Raw genomic sequence first — 23,279 nt, forward strand, 5'->3', positions numbered from 1 at the left:
CTATCATTGGATATAAGCAACACAGAAATCTTAACGAGCCAAATCAATTAGGACAGTAGGCACTTAAAACTAGGGAGCTTCATACCAAGCATATATTATCCAAGAGCGCTAACCCCCCCCCCCCCCCCCCCTTGCTGATGTGACGTATCGCCCCGCATGCATAGGGCAGTTCTATAATAAGGCTGCTCAGATCAACTCCTCATACAAAACAAGACGAGCAAATACTCCTGTACCTCGCACATTAGTAGTGCCGGAGGGGGGGGGGGATTATTATTACATTACAGTACCAAGACTTTTTAATCAAAGTAGGAAGTTACAGTATTCTGTGAAATTTTTTTAAAACGTTCATTCAATTTAAATTACAGTTTTGCTAATTAAAAATTATTTGTAAAATGCCTATTATACCTGCATTTTTGAAAACTCGCATTCGGTTAATTTTTATAATATACATGTATCAGAAGAAAATGTTTGAGTACAATACCATGCATTTATTTTTCGATAATGTTTAGGTTTATCATTATTTTTTTATTCAAGATGACAAAGTCGCACATACATATGTGACAATTTACATACATATATGTGTATCGCCATTAAACTACTTTTATAAAATCAATAAATTGACTTTCTGTTATTTTTCTTTCTTTATTGATGCGTGGTTACAGGATTGATCAAGCAGAAACAGTATGACTGGAAGGATTCCAATCTAGAGTTTTTCGGATCAAAAGAAGAGAGAGACGTCAAAAGTAAGACATACTACATGTTTATACGAAAAAAAAATAGCTTGCTACATAAACCAATTTACATGTACTTTTAGAAATTGCTAATAATATTTGTATCTAAAATGTTGATTGAAGAAAAAAGTTGCTCAGAATAGGATGAATTTTTCATCAATAATTTCGATAGAAATAAAGACTATTCTAAGTGATGTATGCTTTGTTCAGATTTTGATATATTTGACTTCTGTCCTTACATGTAGTTAAGTTGCTGCCCTTTGCATCAAAATTGAAAAAAAATCGAATCTTACATTAAAAAGACGAAAAATAAAATCGCTCAAAATTGACATATTTTACAATTTATTTTATGAAAAATCACTCTTATTCCAATGAATTCGTTATAATGAATGACAATTATGAAATGTTTTACTTTTAACTTTGAGCTTTTGTTTTCATGAATGATATTTTCCATATTTTTCTTCTTTTAGAGTTTGTTGAGCTTATTTTGTGGGGTTGAAATGTCTGTATATGATAGGATTTGCAAATCTGAATAAGAATGATTTAATTAAAGGTGAAACATTTATTCGTGCTCAATCAGGGTATTGAAAAGTGTATTTCGAGTGGAACAGTCATCCTCATTATTGAATGTAAATTGTATTTAAAGAGAAAATTTTCATTCATCTTCTTTCTAACTGGTTATATTTTCTCGTACATCGAAATAAAAGAGGTAAAATCAAAGTTAAGTAAGGCCTTTCTTTATATTTGTATCGTTACATTTTGATAAAGTTGCCTGCTTTTAAATTTAGATTAAAACACCTTTTTCATGAGAAAGAAGAGATTGATTATTCAATATCCAGGCACAAGGAGTATTTGTATTGATCCTTTGTATCACTTGTTTACACACCGTAAATACATTAAAACTCAATTAAACTAATACACATAGATGATGTGTATAGATATATTTTTCAGCAGTACCACATTGTATTTATATTTGAATATTTATCTTTCCAAGTCAGTGGAAACAAAAATCATTTCGCACTCGTTTTCTAAAGTTATAGTATCGTTTTTTGAATTAAAGCAACTCGGCAAACTAGGAAAATATATCATAAATCAAGGAGGAATATCTATACTACTATATTGAAATAATAGACTCCAATTTTTGGGCTTTGATACCGAGAAATTGGAAGAGTACTGTCTTTTGTTTTTATATAGTTTTAACATAATTGGTAGTAGGAGATTACTAATTTGTTTTTATTTTTTCTCAATCAGGCTTCGTTAATAAATAATCAACGAAAATTCCTTTAAAAAATCCGGAAATCTTCTGAATTTTCTAGATTTTATAATCTTGCGCATTACATTCACAATAAATCACGGAATGCTTTTTAATGTTTCCACAATATCACATTTGCATGAATAAACTCAAAAACGATTATTCAAATGCGTGTAAATTTTCATTAAAAATTTGCTATATATTCTGTTCATGAAAGAAAATACGGGAGATAACTATAAATCAGTGCGTTTAATATGAACAATTCCGAGAGTTCTGAATTTAACATGTTGTGCAAATTCAATGTATCTATTTCGTTAATGCTCGACATAATATGCAATGTCAACCCGCACGGGTCAAAGTCTAGTGTTTTTAAAAGTTATTAACATCTCTTTAAAAAATTAAACTTGACTACCAAACAAGTCAACCATGTTTCTGAGGGTTTTTTTTTTGTATTGTAAGAGTCGGCCACATCTTGTGAAAGAGCTTGGAAAACGGGGGGGGGGGGGGGGGGGGGAGTATACCTATACTTCCAAAAGAATTCCAAAAGGGGGGGGGGACTAGTATGCCTCTGAATCCAACTTCAAAATCGTTCAAGGTAAATTTAGGAACTTTAATCTTTCCTACGACAAGCAGTGGGGGGGGGGGGGGGGGCTGAACCCTCTATCATGCTATGTTTCTAATGATTAGGTATAACTTTGCAAAAAATGTGGGGAGGCTAAGCCCCCCTTAGCCCTCACCCCCCCCCCCCCCGGTTCCGACGCCTATGTCATGTGCTATGAATATGAAGTATTATTGTCTGCATTTCATTCAGAACTTCGAAGTAACTTCATGGCCGGAGGAGGATTATGGAAAATTATTTGACGGAGATTCCTATATAGTTCTAAATGTAAGTATGTTATTATGTAAATGAATTTGGTGTACATGTTTATAAAGTAGAGTATACAAATATAACACTAAATGAATGAACATTCTTTTACTGTTGAACAGTTTTATGAAAAAGTTTCAAACTTTTCAAAAACCACTTTGCCAATGAAAGTACAAGTTATGATATGAGTAGAATCTCAAAACTGATTAAAACGTAATTGTACACCAAGAACTGTTCCATCAACATGTTTGTACATGTATGTTCAATGTACGTGTTTTAGACCTACAAGAAGGAGGACTATGACGCTCTGCTTTATGATGTTCACTTCTGGATCGGAAAATACAGTACGCAGGTAAGTCCTTGACAATAACCAACGGATCATTGAAAGACACATGTATATGTATGTGACAAAATCACATAAAACACAAATTTAAGGAACATCCAAAAACTCATCAGAAATATTTTATGAACCCAAAATTAATATGTCATTAAATCATGCTAACTGGTTCAATCTTGTGAATTTGCATGTATGCTTACATTTATTTTCCTTGACGCAAATTCAAAATATTCAAAGACTGCAATTTGCTGATCAACAATATTTTGTGCCCACTAAAAAAAGAGAATATTACATGCAAACCAAGTTCAGTTAAATATTTAGACTTTCTGATTGAATGAAGATATGTATATCTTGCATTCATGAACGTTTCCGTGACTACACGGTGGCAGTTAAATATTTGTGTAGCTGTGTAGATATAATATAAAGGAATCAATTATTGAACAAAAATGCAATTACATGATATGGTGTACACAGTACAAGTTCATCGTAGAGGGCAAATTAAAATGTAACAGCTGCCATTTAATATAAGGTTTTTTCAACATCTTTTCCATCATTCTTTAACACGAAGCACATGCACATAGCAAAATGCTCAGGTAATATTTCACAATATGAAATCATTTTTTTCAGATAAATCGATTTCTTACAATTTTTTCTTTTATTAACACATTTTGTAATGTTCTGGATAGGACGAGTACGCAACTGCTGCATACAAAACAGTTGACAAAGACACATATTTGGATGAAGTTTAGCTGAAGGGGGATTTTTCGCGTTAAAATCAGCAACCAAATATGTTTGGGAGGTCATTTGGAACACTCGAACATAGTTCTATGAAATAAACGTTTCCATGAGGCAATACAGATTGTTTTGACTGAAAATAAGACTTGAAATTAACAGGTTTTTAAATAAAAACTTTTACGTTCGAAAGTTAAACTTTGATGACGAGTGCGTGGCTAATGTGTATTTCTGATCTGATAATCTCGTTTATGCGTAGGTTTAAATTCAAATCTATGCCACAACCAGCAAGTAAATCAAACAAGCCTCGTATTCACCTTATCTAATCTTTGTGCGGGTGTCATCCACACAATAGGGCTGAAATAACTTAAATGTGACATTGATACACAAAAACGGTAAGTTGAAATAATTAAATAAATAAATTTATTAGTCCCATACCGGTTTCACCGGAGGGGACTATAGCTTTCCTCTGCGTCTGTCTGTCCGTCCGTCCGTCCGGGGGTAGGGTGGGGCACAAAGGAGGGTTGAAGTTTTACATAGGAATATATAGAGTAAATCTTTAAAATCTTCTTCTCAGAAAATAATCAGCCAGGAAAGCTGAAACTTATGTGGAAGCATCCTCAGGTAGTGTAGATTCAAAGTTGTGAAAATGATCCCTGGGGGTAGGGTAGGGTGGGGCATAAAGGAGGGTTGAAGTTTTACATAGGAATATATAGAGTAAATCTTGAAAATCTTCTTCTCAGAAACTTATCAGCAAGGAAAGCTGAAACTTGTGTGGAAGCATCCTCAGGCAGTGTAGATTCAAAGTTGTGAAAATCATGACCCCCTGGGTAGGGTGGGGCTACAATGGGGGGGGGGGGGGGTCGAAGTTTTACGTAGGAATATATAGAGTAAATCTTTGAAAATCTTCTTCTCAGAAACTAATTAGCCAGGAAAGCTGAATCTCGTGTGGAAGCATCCTCAGGCAGTGTAGATTCAAAGTTGTGAAAATCATGATCCCTGGGGGTAGGGTGGGGCACAATGGGGGGTCGAAGTTTAACATAGGAATATATAGAGTAAATCTTTAAAAATCTTCTTCTCAGAAATTAATAAGCCAGGAAAGCTGAAACTTGTGTGCAAGTATCCTCAGGTAGTGTAGATTCCAAGTTGTAAAAGACTTCTGCGTTTTAGACCATTATAATAAAGTGTGAATAATTTGTTTTACCTTTCAAAAGGGAGATAAGTCAAAATATTTCCAAACGACGTATAACTTTTCCAGATTATATTTCTTTAAAAAACGAAAACTTTTACATCTCCCTAAAATTTATACGATATGGTTGCTTATGTGCATACATAGAAGCATTTAAAAATCTTGCAAAAAAATTACTTTTAATTTACGATTCAGTTATTGTTTCATTGATTTCAAACCCGGTTTCAGTGAGCCTAGATGATAATGATAATTATACAGTCTTGCATGTAGATGTACAATCGTGTTCATTATTGTTATGCATTTTTAATGCTTTGATACGCTGTCATAAAATTATATATGTTCTCAAATATGTATTACAAATTACTGTAATTAATGCCAGCTTTTTTACAAACTAAGCGATATCTTATTTCCAAACAAGAAATGAGTTTTGTTATTTATTATGGCGAGTCAGTTCTTAGGCAAAAAAGAAGTTTAGCTGAAGGGGGATTTTTCGCGTTAAAATCAGCAACCAAATATGTTTGGGAGGTCATTTGGAACACTCGAACATAGTTCTTTGAAATAAACGTTTCCATGAGGCAATACAGATTGTTTTGACTGAAAATAAGACTTGAAATTAACAGGTTTTTAAATAAAAACTTTTACGTTCGAAAGTTAAACTTTGATGACGAGTGCGTGGCTAATGTGTATTTCTGATCTGATAATCTCGTTTATGCGTAGGTTTAAATTCAAATCTATGCCACAACCAGCAAGTAAATCAAACAAGCCTCGTAATCACCTTATCTAATCTCTGTGCGGGTGTCATCCACAAAATAGGGCTGAAATAACTTAAAGGTGACATTGATACACAGAAACGGTAAGTTGAAATAATTGAATAAATAGACTTATTAGTCCCATACCGGTTTCACCGGAGGGGACTATAGCTTTCCTCTGCGTCTGTCTGTCCGTCCATCCTTAAAAATCTTCTTCTCAGAAACTAATCAACCAGGAAAGCTGAAACTTGTGTGGAAGCATCCTCAGGCAGTGTAGATTCAAAGTTGTGAAATTCATGATCCCTGGGGGTAGGGTGGGGCCACGATGGGGGGTCGAAGTTTTACATAGGAAAATATAGAGTAAATCTTTAAAAATCTTCTCCTCAGAAACTAATCAGCCAGGAAAGCTGAAACTTGTGTGGAAGCATCCTCAGGTAGTGTAGATTCAAAGTTGTGACATTCATGACCCCTGGATGTAGGGTGGGGCCACAATGGGGGGTTGAAGTTTTACATAGGAAAATATAGAGTAAATCTTTAAAGATCTTCTTCTCAGAAACTAATCAGCCAGGAAAGCTGAAACTTGTGTGGAAGCATCCTCAGGTAGTGTAGATTCAAAGTTGTGACATTCATGACCCCTGGATGTAGGGTGGGGCCACAATGGGGGGTGGAAGTTTTACTTAGGAATATATAGAGTAAATCTTTAAAAATCTTCTTCTCAGAAACTAATCAGCCAGGAGAGCTGAAACTTCCCTGGACGCATCCTCAGGTAGTGTAGATTCACAGTTGTGAAAATCATGACCCCCGGGGGTAGTTTGAGGCCATAATGGGGGTCGAAGTTTTACATAGGAATATAAAGAGTAAATTTTTAAAAATCTTCTTCTCAGAAACTAATCAGCCAGGAAAGCTGAAACTTGTGTAGAAGTATCCTCAGGTAGTGTAGATTCAAAGTTGTGAAAATCATGAATATATATAGTAAATCTTTAAAAATCTTCTTTTCAGAAACTCATCAGCCAGGAAAGCTGAAACTTTTGTGGAAGCATCCTCAGGTAGTGCAGATTCAAAGTTGTGAAATTCATGATCCCCGGGGGTAGGGTTGGGCCACAATGGGGTGGTCGAAGTTTTACATAGGAATATATAGAGTAAATCTTTAAAATCTTCTCCTCAGAAAATAATCAGCCAGGAAAGCTGAAACTTATGTGGAAGCATCCTCAGGTAGTGTAGATTCAAAGTTGTGAAAATCATGATCCCTGGGGGTAGGGTGGGGCACAATGGGGGGTCGAAGTTTAACATAGGAATATATAGAGTAAATCTTTAAAAATCTTCTTCTCAGAAATTAATAAGCCAGGAAAGCTGAAACTTGTGAGCAAGTATCCTCAGGTAGTGTAGATTCCAAGTTGTAAAAGACTTCTGCGTTTTAGACCATTATAATAAAGTGTGAATAATTTGTTTTACCTTTCAAAAGGGAGATAAGTCAAAATATTTCCAAACGACGTATAACTTTTCCAGATTATATTTCTTTAAAAAACGAAAACTTTTACATCTCCCTAAAATTTATACGATATGGTTGCTTATGTGCATACATAGAAGCATTTAAAAATCTTGCAAAAAAATTACTTTTAATTTACGATTCAGTTATTGTTTCATTGATTTCAAACCCGGTTTCAGTGAGCCTAGATGATAATGATAATTATACAGTCTTGCATGTAGATGTACAATCGTGTTCATTATTGTTATGCATTTTTAATGCTTTGATACGCTGTCATAAAATTATATATGTTCTCAAATATGTATTACAAATTACTGTAATTAATGCCAGCTTTTTTACAAACTAAGCGATATCTTATTTCCAAACAAGAAATGAGTTTTGTTATTTATTATGGCGAGTCAGTTCTTAGGCAAAAAAGAAGTTTAGCTGAAGGGGGATTTTTCGCGTTAAAATCAGCAACCAAATATGTTTGGGAGGTCATTTGGAACACTCGAACATAGTTCTTTGAAATAAACGTTTCCATGAGGCAATACAGATTGTTTTGACTGAAAATAAGACTTGAAATTAACAGGTTTTTAAATAAAAACTTTTACGTTCGAAAGTTAAACTTTGATGACGAGTGCGTGGCTAATGTGTATTTCTGATCTGATAATCTCGTTTATGCGTAGGTTTAAATTCAAATCTATGCCACAACCAGCAAGTAAATCAAACAAGCCTCGTAATCACCTTATCTAATCTCTGTGCGGGTGTCATCCACAAAATAGGGCTGAAATAACTTAAAGGTGACATTGATACACAGAAACGGTAAGTTGAAATAATTGAATAAATAGACTTATTAGTCCCATACCGGTTTCACCGGAGGGGACTATAGCTTTCCTCTGCGTCTGTCTGTCCGTCCATCCTTAAAAATCTTCTTCTCAGAAACTAATCAACCAGGAAAGCTGAAACTTGTGTGGAAGCATCCTCAGGCAGTGTAGATTCAAAGTTGTGAAATTCATGATCCCTGGGGGTAGGGTGGGGCCACGATGGGGGGTCGAAGTTTTACATAGGAAAATATAGAGTAAATCTTTAAAAATCTTCTCCTCAGAAACTAATCAGCCAGGAAAGCTGAAACTTGTGTGGAAGCATCCTCAGGTAGTGTAGATTCAAAGTTGTGACATTCATGACCCCTGGATGTAGGGTGGGGCCACAATGGGGGGTGGAAGTTTTACTTAGGAATATATAGAGTAAATCTTTAAAAATCTTCTTCTCAGAAACTAATCAGCCAGGAGAGCTGAAACTTCCCTGGACGCATCCTCAGGTAGTGTAGATTCACAGTTGTGAAAATCATGACCCCCGGGGGTAGTTTGAGGCCATAATGGGGGTCGAAGTTTTACATAGGAATATATAGAGTAAATTTTTAAAAATCTTCTTTTCAGAAACTAATCAGCCAGGAAAGCTGAAACTTGTGTAGAAGTATCCTCAGGTAGTGTAGATTCAAAGTTGTGAAAATCATGAATATATATAGTAAATCTTTAAAAATCTTCTTTTCAGAAACTCATCAGCCAGGAAAGCTGAAACTTTTGTGGAAGCATCCTCAGGTAGTGCAGATTCAAAGTTGTGAAATTCATGATCCCCGGGGGTAGGGTTGGGCCACAATGGGGTGGTCGAAGTTTTACATAGGAATATATAGAGTAAATCTTTAAAATCTTCTTCTCAGAAAATAATCAGCCAGGAAAGCTGAAACTTATGTGGAAGCATCCTCAGGTAGTGTAGATTCAAAGTTGTGAAAATGATCCCTGGGGGTAGGGTGGGGCACAAAGGAGGGTTGAAGTTTTACATAGGAATATATAGAGTAAATCTTTAAAATCTTCTTCTCAGAAACTTATCAGCAAGGAAAGCTGAAACTTGTGTGGAAGCATCCTCAGGCAGTGTAGATTCAAAGTTGTAAAATTCATGATCCCCGGGGGTAGGGTGGGGCCACAATGGGGTGGTCGAAGTTTTACATAGGAATATATAGAGTAAATCTTTAAAATCTTCTTCTCAAAAAATAATCAGCCAGGAAAGCTGAAACTTGTGTGGAAGTATCCTCAGGTACTGTAGATTCAAAGTTGTGAAAATCATGAATATATAGAGTAAATCTTTAAAAATCTTCTTCTCAAAAACTAATCAGCCAGGAAAGCTGAAACTTGTGTGGAAGTATCCTCGGGTACTGTAGATTCAAAGTTTTGAAAATCATGAATATATAGAGTAAATCTTTAAAAATCTTCTTCTCAAAAACTAATCAGCCAGGAAAGCTGAAACTTGTATGGAAGCATCCTCAGGTAGTGCAGATTCAAAGTTGTGAAGTTCATGATCCCCGGGGGTAGGGTGGGGCCACAATGGGGTGGTCGAAGTTTTACATAGGAATATATAGAGTAAATCATTAAAATCTTCTTCTCAGAAAATAATCAGCCAGGAAAGCTGAAACTTATGTGGAAGCATCCTCAGGTAGTGTAGATTCAAAGTTGTGAAAATGATCCCTGGGGGTAGGGTGGGGCACAAAGGAGGGTTGAAGTTTTACATAGTAATATATAGAGTAAATCTTTAAAATCTTCTTCTCAGAAAATAATCAGCCAGGAAAGCTGAAACTTATGTGGAAGCATCCTCAGGTAGTGTAGATTCAAAGTTGTGACATTCATGATCCCTGGGGGTAGGGTGGGGCCACAATGGGGGTGGAAGTTTTACATAGAAATATATAGAGTAAATCTTTAAAAATCTTCTTTTCAGAAACTAATCAGCCAGGAGAGCTGAAAATTGTGTGGAAGCATCCTCAGGCAGTGTAAATTCACAGTTGTGAAAATCATGAACCCCAGGGGTAGGGTGGGGCCATAAAGGGGGTCGAAGTTTTACATAGGAATATATTGAGTAAATTTTTAAAACTCTTCTTCTCAGAAACTAATCAGCCAGGAAAGCTGAAACTTGTGTGGAAGTATCCTCAGGTACTGTAGATTCAAAGTTGTGAAAATCATGAATATATAGAGTAAATCTTTAAAAATCTTTTTCTCACAAACTAATCAGCCAGGAAAGCTGAAACTTGTGTGGAAGCATCCTCAGGTAGTGTAGATTCAAAGTTGTGAAAATGATCCCTGGGGGTAGGGTGGGGCACAAAGGAGGGTTGAAGTTTTACATAGGAATATATAGAGTAAATCTTTAAAATCTTCTTCTCAGAAACTAATCAGCCAGAAAAGCTGAAACTTATGTGGAAGCATCCCCAGGTAGTGTAGATTCAAAGTTGTGACATTCATGACACCTGGATGTAGGGTGGGGCCACAATGGGGGGTTGAAGTTTTACATAGGAAAATATAGAGTAAATCTTTAAAGATCTTCTTCTCAGAAACTAATCAGCCAGGAAAGCTGAAACTTGTGTGGAAGCATCCTCAGGTAGTGTAGATTCAAAGTTGTGACATTCATGACCCCTGGATGTAGGGTGGGGCCACAATGGGGGGTGGAAGTTTTACTTAGGAATATATAGAGTAAATCTTTAAAAATCTTCTTCTCAGAAACTAATCAGCCAGGAGAGCTGAAACTTCCCTGGACGCATCCTCAGGTAGTGTAAATTCACAGTTGTGAAAATCATGACCCCCGGGGGTAGTTTGAGGCCATAATGGGGGTCGAAGTTTTACATAGGAATATATAGAGTAAATTTTTAAAAGTCTTCTTCTCAGAAACTAATCAGCCAGGAAAGCTGAAACTTGTGTAGAAGTATCCTCAGGTAGTGTAGATTCAAAGTTGTGAAAATCATGAATATATATAGTAAATCTTTAAAAATCTTCTTTTCAGAAACTCATCAGCCAGGAAAGCTGAAACTTTTGTGGAAGCATCCTCAGGTAGTGCAGATTCAAAGTTGTGAAATTCATGATCCCCGGGGGTAGGGTTGGGCCACAATGGGGTGGTCGAAGTTTTACATAGGAATATATGGAGTAAATCTTTAAAATCTTCTTCTCAGAAAATAATCAGCCAGGAAAGCTGAAACTTATGTGGAAGCATCCTCAGGTAGTGTAGATTCAAAGTTGTGAAAATGATCCCTGGGGGTAGGGTGGGGCACAAAGGAGGGTTGAAGTTTTACATAGGAATATATAGAGTAAATCTTTAAAATCTTCTTCTCAGAAACTTATCAGCAAGGAAAGCTGAAACTTGTGTGGAAGCATCCTCAGGCAGTGTAGATTCAAAGTTGTAAAATTCATGATCCCCGGGGGTAGGGTGGGGCCACAATGGGGTGGTCGAAGTTTTACATAGGAATATATAGAGTAAATCTTTAAAATCTTCTTCTCAAAAAATAATCAGCCAGGAAAGCTGAAACTTGTGTGGAGGTATCCTCAGGTACTGTAGATTCAAAGTTGTGAAAATCATGAATATATAGAGTAAATCTTTAAAAATCTTCTTCTCAAAAACTAATCAGCCAGGAAAGCTGAAACTTGTATGGAAGCATCCTCAGGTAGTGCAGATTCAAAGTTGTGAAGTTCATGATCCCCGGGTGTAGGGTGGGGCCACAATGGGGTGGTCGAAGTTTTACATAGGAATATATAGAGTAAATCTTTAAAATCTTCTTCTCAGAAACTAATCAGCCAGAAAAGATGAAACTTATGTGGAAGCATCCTCAGGTAGTGTAGATTCAAAGTTGTGAAAATGATCCCTGGGGGTAGGGTAAGGCACAAAGGAGGGTTGAAGTTTTACATAGGAATATATAGAGTAAATCTTTAAAATCTTCTTCTCAGAAACTTATCAGCAAGGAAAGCTGAAACTTGTGTGGAAGCATCCTCAGGCAGTGTAGATTCAAAGTTGTGAAAATCATGATTCCTGGGGGTAGGGTGAGGCCACATGGGGGGGAGGGTGTTAAAGTTTTACATTGGAAAATACAGTAAATCTTTAAAAATCTTCTTCTCAGAAATTAATCAGCCAGGAAAGCTGAAACTTGTGTGGAAGCATCCTCATGTAGTGTAGATTCAAAGTTGTGAAAATCACGACCCCCTGGGTAGGGTGGGGCTACAATGGGGGGGGGGTCGAAGTTTTACATAGGAATATATAGAGTAAATCTTTGAAAATCTTCTCAAAAACTAATCAGCCAGGAAAGCGGAAACTCGTGTGGACGCATCCTCAGGTAGTGTAGATTCATAGTTGTGATAATCATGACCCCCAGGGGTAGGGTGGGGCCATAATGGTAGTCGAAGTTTTACATAGGAATATATAGAGTAAATTTTTAAAAATCTTCTTCTCAGAAACTAATCAGCCAGGAAAGCTGAAACTTGTTTGGAAGTATCCTCATGTAGTGTAGATTCAAAGTTGGGAAAATCATAAATATATAGAGTAAATCTTTGAAAATCTTCTTCTCAGAAACTAATCAGCCAGGAAAGCTGAAACTTGTGTGGAAGCATCCTCAGGTAGTGCAGATTCAAAGTTGTGAAAATCATGAATATATAGAGTAAATCTTTGAAAATCTTCTTCTCAAAAACTAATCAGCCAGGAAAGCTGAAACTTGTATGGAAGCATCCTCAGGTAGTGCAGATTCAAAGTTGTGAAGTTCATGATCCCCGGGGGTAGGGTGGGGCCACAATGGGGTGGTCGAAGTTTTACATAGGAATATATAGAGTAAATTTTTAAAAATCTTCTTCTCAGAAACTAATCAGCCAGGAAAGCCTAAACTTGTTTGGAAGTATCCTCATGTAGTGTAGATTCAAAGTTGGGAAAATCATAAATATATAGAGTAAATCTTTGAAAATCTTCTTCTCAGAAACTTATCAGCAAGGAAAGCTGAAACTTGTGTGGAAGCATCCTCAGGCAGTGTAGATTCAAAGTTGTGAAAATCATGATTCCTGGGGGTAGGGTGAGGCCACATGGGGGGGAGGGTGTTAAAGTTTTACATTGGAAAATACAGTAAATCTTTAAAAATCTTCTTCTCAGAAACTAATCAGCCAGGAAAGCTGAAACTTGTGTGGAAGCATCCTCATGTAGTGTAGATTCAAAGTTGTGAAAATCACGACCCCCTGGGTAGGGTGGGGCTACAATGGGGGGGGGGGGTCGAAGTTTTACATAGGAATATATAGAGTAAATCTTTGAAAATCTTCTCAAAAACTAATCAGCCAGGAAAGCGGAAACTCGTGTGGACGCATCCTCAGGTAGTGTAGATTCATAGTTGTGATAATCATGACCCCCAGGGGTAGGGTGGGGCCATAATGGTAGTCGAAGTTTTACATAGGAATATATAGAGTAAATTTTTAAAAATCTTCTTCTCAGAAACTAATCAGCCAGGAAAGCTGAAACTTGTTTGGAAGTATCCTCATGTAGTGTAGATTCAAAGTTGGGAAAATCATAAATATATAGAGTAAATCTTTGAAAATCTTCTTCTCAGAAACTAATCAGCCAGGAAAGCTGAAACGTGTGTGGAAACATCCTCAGGTAGTGCAGATTCAAAGTTGTGAAAATCATGAATATATAGAGTAAATCTTTGAAAATCTTCTTCTCAGAAACTAATCAGCCAGGAAAGCTGAAACTTGTGTGGAAGCATCCTCAGGTAGTGCAGATTCAAAGTTGTGAAATTCATGATTACCAGGGGTAGGGTGGGGCCACAATGGGGTGGTCGAAGTTTTACATAGGAATATATAGAGTAAATCTTTAAAATCTTCTTCTCAGAAAATAATCAGCCAGGAAAGCTTAAACTTATGTGGAAGCATCCTCAGGTAGTGTAGATTCAAAGTTGTGAAAATGATCCCTGGGGGTAGGGTGGGGCACAAAGGAGGGTTGAAGTTTTACATAGGAATATATAGAGTAAATCTTTAAAATCTTCTTCTCAGAAAATAATCAGCCAGGAAAGCTGAAAATTATGTGGAAGCATCCTCAGGTAGTGTAGATTCAAAGTTGTGAAAATGATCCCTGGTGGTAGGGTGGGGCACAAAGGGGGGTTGAAGTTTTACATAGGAATATATAAAGTAAATCTTTAAAATCTTCTTCTCAGAAACTAATCAGTCAGGAAAGCTGAATCTTATGTGGAAGCATCCTCAGGTAGTGTAGATTCAAAGTTGTGAAAATGATCCCTGGGGGTAGGGTGGGGCACAAAGGAGGGTTGAAGTTTTACATAAGAATATATAGAGTAAAACTTTAAAATCTTCTTCTCAGAAACTTATCGGCAAGGAAAGCTGAAACTTGTGTGGAAGCATCCTCAGGCAGTGTAGATTCAAAGTTGTGAAAATCATGACCCCCTGGGTAGGGTGGGGCTACAATGGGGGGGGGGGGGGGGGTCGAAGTTTTACATAAGAATATATAGAGTAAATCTTTAAAATCTTCTTCTCAGAAACTTATCAGCAAGGAAAGCTGAAACTTGTGTGGAAGCATCCTCAGGCAGTGTAGATTCAAAGTTGTGAAAATCATGATCCCTGGGGGTTAGGTGAGGCCACAGAGGGGGGGGGGGTGTTAAAGTTTTACATAGGAATATATAGAGTAAATCTTTAAAAATCTTCTTCTCAGAAACTAATCAGCCAGGAAAGCTGAAACTTGTCTGGAAGCATCTCAGGTAGTGTAGATTCAAAGTTGTGAAAATCATGACCCCCTGGGTAGGGTGGGGCTACAATGGGGGGGGGTCGAAGTTTTACATAGGAATATATAGAGGAAATCTTTGAAAATCTTCTTCTCAGAAACTAATCAACCAGGAAAGCTGAAACTAGTGTGGAAGCATCCTCAGGCAGTGTAGATTCAAAGTTGTGAAAATCATGATACCTGGGGGTACGGTGGGGCATAATGGGGGGTCGAAGTTTTACATCGGAATATATAGAGTAAATATTTAAAAATCTTCTTCTCAGAAATTAATCAGCCAGGAAAGCTGAAACTTGTGTGCAAGTATCCTCAGGTAGTGTAGATTCAAAGTTGTGAAAACATGATCCCTGGGGGTAGGGTGAGGCCACATTTGGGGGGGGGGTAAAGTTTTACATAGGAATATATAGAGTAAATCTTTTAAAATCTTCTTCTCAGAAACTAATCAGCCAGATAATTCTTTATAATTGTTAAGACTTTGGCTCCAGGACAATTCTTCGGCCTCACAAGAAGGTTCAGAGTTTGATGTAGCTTAATATCCCATATATTATCAATTGTAAAGGATCTTTTTGAGGACTGCAATACTCAACATGTGATATGACTATAAAATCATCCTGTTAGAAAAGGGACTAATGATTATAAACATAAGAATATCCAGGGGGGAAAATGGATTTTATTTATACAGGATCTACATGTATTATTGTACATTGTCCAGATTGTTTGTATTATGACTTCATTAAGCTGATTTTATCATACGTATTGTTCCTCAGGTGAGCGATGTGGCCCATGGGCCTCTTGTTTTAATGTTCGGGTTCGTTATCGGGTTCGGTGTGTACTGAATAAACGAGGAAAGTATGTAGTCAGTAATAATATCGTGATTTACTTGAACCATTCCTTTTATTGTTTCTAACAAACAAATAAGTTCACTCTGTAAAATAGTATCAAGCATTGTGTTGTAAATTTAATCGATGGGTTTTTTTGGTATTATTACAATCGGGTTCGCTATCGGGTTAGTCTAGATCTGTTGGATTCGTAGGAGGATAAAACGTACGCTCAACTAGGAACCCAGGTCACCTGCTTATTCACAACTACCAAATATGTGCACTCCGCTACAGAATGTAGTGCATTACAACTGCAAAGTGAAAGTAGAATAACTAGTACCACTACTTAGCCTTTAGAAATGATATACAACAGGCACAAATGTATTTTTTTAAAGAATATCCCTCTAAGTATTGGAAATACACTATAGAGGATAAAAAATTCAACATTGACTGTTATTTGAAATATATATGATATACGTTATATAGACATAAGGTGACCTGTGGTCCCCCTAAGGATATATAAGTTAAATGTAACAAAAAATCCTCCTCATTAAAATATCAAAGTACTTCACCTTCTTACTCCGTATACGTAGGTGTAGCCTGTAGAAAGATGTAGTTTTGCCCCCCCCCCCCCCAGCCACCCACCCATAGACTTTTTACTGATACTTTAATATAATGGTAAAATGATTTGATAATAAATAACATTAGATGACCTCTGGTTTCCGTAATGGATGCATGCCAAAACAGTTTTGTATAAAAAAAAAATATCTGACATTTTCGAGCCCGTTAGTGATGAGAACTGTGTGATATTTTTTTTTTCATACAGAGCTGTTTTCGGCATGTACATCGTACATAAAACACTGCTATTGAATTTCTTTATTGATTTACCTGAGACAGTCTGATTTTGAAGGATATCAGTACTGTAACCACTAGTAACGGTCTTATTTTAAGAAGCTCACTAATATCGGACTGTACATGTAAAATTTTAGACTGCTGGAACAAAGGAATGACATCAAATTTGTGTTCTAACTAAAGATACATCATACAACAAAGGCAACCTTATAAACTTAATGCTCTAGCTAACATCTGGTCTCTTTATTGTCATTACGGAGTAGGTGTTCCCCTGTCTACAGGTGCTGCATGAGGGTTGGAGTTCACCACTCCCCCCCCCCCCCCCCCCCCCGCTCCACCTACCACTTCGATCCTGGACTGGATTTTCACTCATCAAATTAAAAAAAAATTAAATTGCTAAAATAAACATAGTAAATGCGGACCTATTGTGAATTGCATCTGAGAAATAAATGAAGACGAGCAAATCGTCAACCCTTTACCCCCCCCCCCCCCCCCTAACTTCCTTTAAAGGGACTTAGACACGATTTGACTTAAAATTTTCAAATTTTATTTTTCCATTTTCAATGTTTATAATGATAGATATAGATGTTAATAATGCTATGTCGAAATTTGGAAGTCAAATATCAAGTTATAAGCAAGATACAGAGTTCATAATTCTTTGTTTTGTAAACAAAGCTTGAATATTGTCATTTTATACATATGTGTTGTATTGGTGTAAGTTTCAATCAAATTTAACTTTCTTTTGTTGATAATAGTATTGATAAAGATATTGAATTAGTTTAAATTCTTTTTTACATGTCATTTTGTCTAAAAAATGGTAATTCTCTACAATACATTTTTTGTAAACAGCTATAAGACTCGAGCTTTGTTTACATAACAATCAACTCTTACCTCTGTATCTCGCTTATAACTTGACTTTAATATTTAATATTTTGGTCAATCATTTAAAATGCACCAGTAAACCATTTTATGCATAAAAAATAAAATACTATTTTTGATCTCAAATCCTGTCTAAGTCCCTTTAAGGAAAAAAAATAAGGAATAAATGTGATCGAAATGTGTACCGTTTTTGCTTATTTATAAAATCAAAGTCTGAACTTTTGTGTTCAGTAGATAAGAGTATAATTTTTCACACACCTCATTTTTAACCTGTTGTCTCCTTATAAGTTATGCAATCTCTGGTCTCCCCAATGATGAACAATATATGGCGAACTCTGGTTTACGTATTTATTATCATCTTTATGTGACACCTGTTCCCTCTAACAATTATGTTTTTTCTTAATAAACAATATAAATATAGTGCATGATTTTCGTCTTGTAAAATGACATAAGATAACTTCTGGTATCCGTATTTATTATCAAAATATTACATTGATTTAGAAGCTAAGGTGACCTCTGGTCTTCTAATAGACATTGGTTTCTTTACAGTGGATGAATTCTGCATGGTAATTCTCCATCTTGTAAAAGAAGGTGGCATCTGGTCTTTGTATTGATGAACAATTTACTACAATAATTTAGGTCTAATGCCCCAGTCACACATTCACGGATCAACTCCACGGTTCTACTGCGGAATATTTTCCACGGTTGACACCGGAAAATCTAATGATACGGAGTTAGTAAGGATGCACTACGGAATGAATACAAATTGATACATACGAATTACTTTGGATTTATACGGAGTTAAAACGGACTTCTACGTTCTAAAACGGTTTAGTAAGTTTTTCTAAGGAAGTACTACGGTGATTTCATCCGTAGTGGAATTTTGAACATGTTCAAAAATTGTCGCAGCTATACAAGTATTGCTACGTTTGGATACGATAACAGACGGAAAAGCCACGGGTCAATACATATCGCCACAAATGATTCCGGATCGCTTCCGTAGCTAATCCGGCATTTAATCCGTGAATGTGTGACTGGGACATTAAGGTGACCTCTCATCTCCTTATTGATAATTCATAAAATTTTTATCCCTAGTCTCTCTACCGTGGATTACTTTGGTCTCTCTACAGTGGATTACTTTGGTATCTTCACCTTATAAAATGAAATAAGGTGACCTCTGATATCTTTCTTAATTAACAAAATTATTACGACACATAACCAAGACCTAAAACGAACTCTGGTTTACCTACAATAGATGATATTTTATGATTCTTCATCTTATAAAATAACATTAACGGATCTCTGATCACCGTATTGATTTACAGAATTAATAATTACTACATCAATTTAGATCATAAGGTGACCTATGGTCTCCTTTTGGATATTCCACTTAAGGTGACCCTTGGGTCCCCTACAGTAGATGACTTTTTTGAATCTCCATCTTGTAAAATGACATTAAGTGACCTCTGGTCTTTGTTAATAGTTAACAAAAATATAACGACATATATAGGTCGATTAACAAAGGTGACCTTTGGTTTTCCTACAGTGGCTTGTTGGGAATCTCCATCTTTTAAAATGACAGTATCTGACCTCTGATTAACGTATTGATCTTTGAATTAAATCTAAACCTTTTTGAAGCTAAGGTGACCTCTAAATTCCTTTTAGATATTCCTCTTATAATGACAATTTGGTATCTCTACCGTAAATGACTTCAGGTAAATGTCTATCTTGGAAAAGAAGGTGACATCTGGTGTTCGTATTTATCAACAAACTATTACATTGATTTATGACATATCGGGACCTATAATCTTGAAATTCCATTCAAGCTTACCCATGACCTAACAAATGGATGACATTTAGTGAGTATACATCTTGTTTAATGACATTTGCATTGGGGACCTCTGGTCTCCTTTTGATAAACAAAATTATTGCTACATTACTGTAGGACATAAGGGGACCTCAGGGCTCCTCATGGATATTTTACTAAATGTGACCTCTGCTCTCCCTACATTAAATGACTTATTTGAATCAACGTCTTGTAAAATGGCATTAGGTTACCCCTGATTTCCGTTATTAATGGACAAAATTATAACGAGAGACATCGCTTTCCAAAGGTGACCTTTAGTGGATGGCTTCTAGGGATATCCATCTTGTTATGACATTAGCTGACCGTTCCTATATTAAAATTATTTTATTGATGAAGGACCCGAGGTGACCTCTGGTCTCCTTGTGCATAGGTTTACTTCAGGTGACCCTTGATCTCCCTACCATGGCTGAATACCTATCATGTAAATGACATAATGTGACCTCTGGTCTCCCTATAGATAAGGAAAATAATCATTTAATTGATAGAGGACATGAACTGACCTCTGGTCTCCTTATGGGTGTTTCTGTAAATGACGTACGTTGACATCTGGACTTCATGTCATTTTAAGAAAATTAAAACTACATTGTCTTTAGACCCAGGTTGACGTCTGGTAGCCTTTTAGATATTCACTTAGGATGATCCCCGGTCTTCCCACTTTAGACGGTTTTGATAAATCTTTACCTTGTATATTGATATTTTGTTAAAACTCAGGTCTCCATATTGAATCAAAGAATTGCAACGTCAATCTCAAACTATTGGTGACCTCTGGTCCCCTTATCGATTTTTTACTTAAGGTGACCCCTGGTCATCCTACCGTGAATAACCTTAGTGAATATCCATCTTGTAAAATCATCTGAGGTAACACCAGGTAGTCAAAGAATGGATGAAGACTGATAAATCTCCATCCGCAAAATGCATCTGCCGATCTCCAGTTTCCGTATTGATTTACAAAATCACTACGACATTTGTTTAGGAAATACAAGTAAGGAGGTGACTTCTCTTTCTCTCATGATATTTCAATTCCTACAGTGGATGACCGGTAGCTCTCAATCCTGTAAAATGACATTAGGGGACCCCTGGTCACCCTACAGTGGATGACCGGGTCACCTTATGTCATTTTACACTATGGGGAGTTACCGGTCATCCACTGTAGGGTGACCAGGGGTCACCTTAACAGAAATATCATCAGAGAAAGAGAAGTCCTTACATGTATTTCCCACACAAATGTCGTTATGATTTTGTGAACATTGTGTCATTTTACACGATAGAGAGTGACCGGTCATCCACTGTAGGGTGACCAGGGGTCACCTTATGTCATTTTACACAATGAAGAGTCACCGGTATTCCTCTGTAGGGTGACCAGGGGTAACCTTATATCTTTTTACACGACAGAGAGTCACCGTTCATCATTTGTAAGGTGACCAGAGGTCCCCGTATGTCATTTAACATGATGGAGAGTCACCAGTCATCAACTGAAGGGTGCCCACGGGTCACCTTATGTCATTTCACATAATGGAGAGTCACCGGTCATCCACTGCAGGGTGCCCAGAGGTCACCTTATGTCATTTTACACGATGGAGAGACACTGGTCATCCACTGTAGGGTGAACAGGGGTCACCTTATGTCGTTTTACACGATGGAGAGTCACTGGTCATCCTCTGTAGGGTGACCAGTTGTCACCTTATGTCATTTTACGCTATGTAGAGTCATCGGTCGTCATCCTCTGGAGGATATTCGGTGACTCTCCATTGTGTAAAATGACATACGGGGACCCCTGGTCACCCTAGAGTGGTTGACCGGTGACTCTCCATTATGTAAAATGATATAAGGTGACCTGTGGGCACTCTGCAGTGTATTACTGGTGACTCCATCCTGTTATATGACATAAGGTGACCCGAGGTCTCCGTATTGATATAAAGAATTAATACAACAGTGATAAAAAAAACTTAGGTTACCTCTGGTCCCCCTAGGCATATTTCAATGAAAGGGGCATGGTCACGATTTTGGTCAAATTCTATTTTTTCTTTTTTTTTCTTCTATTTTTATTATTTAGAATGCTTTATAAGACATGCATTTCCAATGATCAAATGAAATTTGAGAGTCATTCGTGGAGTTGAAAGCAAGATACAGAGCTAAGAATTCTTTGTAATGTAAACAACGCTCGTGTCCTGTTTTTGTTTACATAGGTTCAATATACGAGTAAAAAAAAAATTGTAAACCTGATTTGTCTATAATTTAATATATTTTAAGCATAAATAAACAGTTTCTAACGTTTAACACATTCATTTGAGGTCTAAAATTGGAATTTTCACTTTAACATTTAAAATATAAACAAACTCTTTGTTTACTTTTCAAAGAAGTTCAAGCTCTGTAACTTGCTCACAATTCAACAAATTACACTCATATTTCGGTTGCCTATTAAGAATGCCTTACTGAAGCATTGTAAAAATCAAAATAGGAATGGTGATTTTTGACCAAAATCGTGACCATGCCACTATTATGTAACCTCTGGTTTTGGTAAATCTTCACCTTGTATATTAAAATATTTATTAAATCTGGTCTCAATATTGATTCACAGAATTATAACATCAATCTAAAACCATTGGTGACGTCACTTATCCTTTTTTTTTTTTTACCTAAGGTGACCTATGGTTATCTTACAGTGAATAACCTTAGTAAATCTCCATCTTGTAAAATAATCTGAGGTAACACCAGGTAGTCAATGAATGGATGAAGACTGATTAATCTCCAATTTGCAAAATGCATCAAATGACCGGTGACCCTCCATACTATAAAATGACATAAGGTGACCTCTGGTCTCCCTATAGATAAAAATTATTACTCCATTGATTTCAGACGCACGTTGACCTCTACTATCCGTGTGAATGTAATTTGATATTTAGCCTTCTTACAGTGATTGACTTTTGTTGAATATCCATCTTCAAAACTACATTAAGGTGACATTTGGTCTCTCTATAGATTCACAAATTATTACTTCATTGATATAGGACCTAAGATTGCCTCTGGTGTAGTTTTGAATAGTTTACTTAAAGTGACCCATACTCTTTAGACTAACAAAATTATTTTATTGGTTAAAGAACTAAGGTTACCTCTGGTCTCTTAATGGATATTCCACTTAAGAGGACCCCTTGTCTTCCTACAGTGGCTGAATTATGTTGAAGCTCTCCATCTTGTAAAATCTTGTAAAATGACATAAGATGAACTCTGATCTCCCTATAGGTGAACAGTATTTTCATTTGATTGATTTAATACCAAAGGTGACCTCTAGGCTCCTTACAGTGGCTGACTTCTGGTGAACCTCCATCTTTAAAAATGACAAAATGTGATCCCTGGTCTTCCTATAAATTATTAAAATTATAACAACATTGATAACGCACTTATAGTGACCTATAGTCTTCATTTGGATAATCTATTTAAAGTGACCCCTGAATTCTTTGCAGTGGATGCCTTCTGGTGCAGCCTCCTTTACACGTTTTTTTTTAAGGATAGAGTTGGGTGGTGAACGTTAAAGCATCAGACATACCTTAAATTTTAGAAATTGTGTTTTAAGCTATAAACTTTTATTTGGTCAATAAAAATTCCATATAAATAACCTGGTGTATATATATATATATATATATATATATATATATATATATATATATATATATATATATATATATATATATATATATATATATATATATATATATATATATATATATAAACCCTAAAAAGTTGAATATTTTTCTATATCTTTTTGTAGAATTTTATTATAAAGGAGATCAATATAAATATAAAAATGATCACGATCATCGAACCTCCTTAATATGTGACCTCCAGTCTCCCTATAGATTAACAAAAAATTATTACTTCAGTGATTTAGAACCAAAGATGAACTCTGGTGACATTATAAATGGTTACCTTTAGATTAACAAAATTATTAAATTGGTTACCTAAGGTAACCTCTGTTCTCT

General features: G+C 36.1%; 1 protein-coding gene across 1 annotated transcript in view; it reads left to right on the forward strand.

Moving 5' to 3' along the window:
• The first annotated feature begins 2,545 nt into the window (after window positions 1–2,545).
• Window positions 2,546–23,279, forward strand: part of LOC136275069 (gelsolin-like protein 2) — an 80,361-nt gene continuing 59,627 nt past the window's right edge. The window contains exons 1-3 of the mRNA XM_066083355.1: window positions 2,546–2,578; window positions 2,795–2,869; window positions 3,129–3,200. Coding sequence (XP_065939427.1) covers window positions 2,546–2,578; window positions 2,795–2,869; window positions 3,129–3,200 — 180 coding nt within the window. The remainder of the gene's footprint in view (window positions 2,579–2,794; window positions 2,870–3,128; window positions 3,201–23,279) is intronic.

The sequence above is a fragment of the Magallana gigas genome, chromosome 4 (genome assembly GCF_963853765.1).
Source record: "Magallana gigas chromosome 4, xbMagGiga1.1, whole genome shotgun sequence".
NCBI lineage: Eukaryota > Metazoa > Mollusca > Bivalvia > Ostreida > Ostreidae > Magallana > Magallana gigas.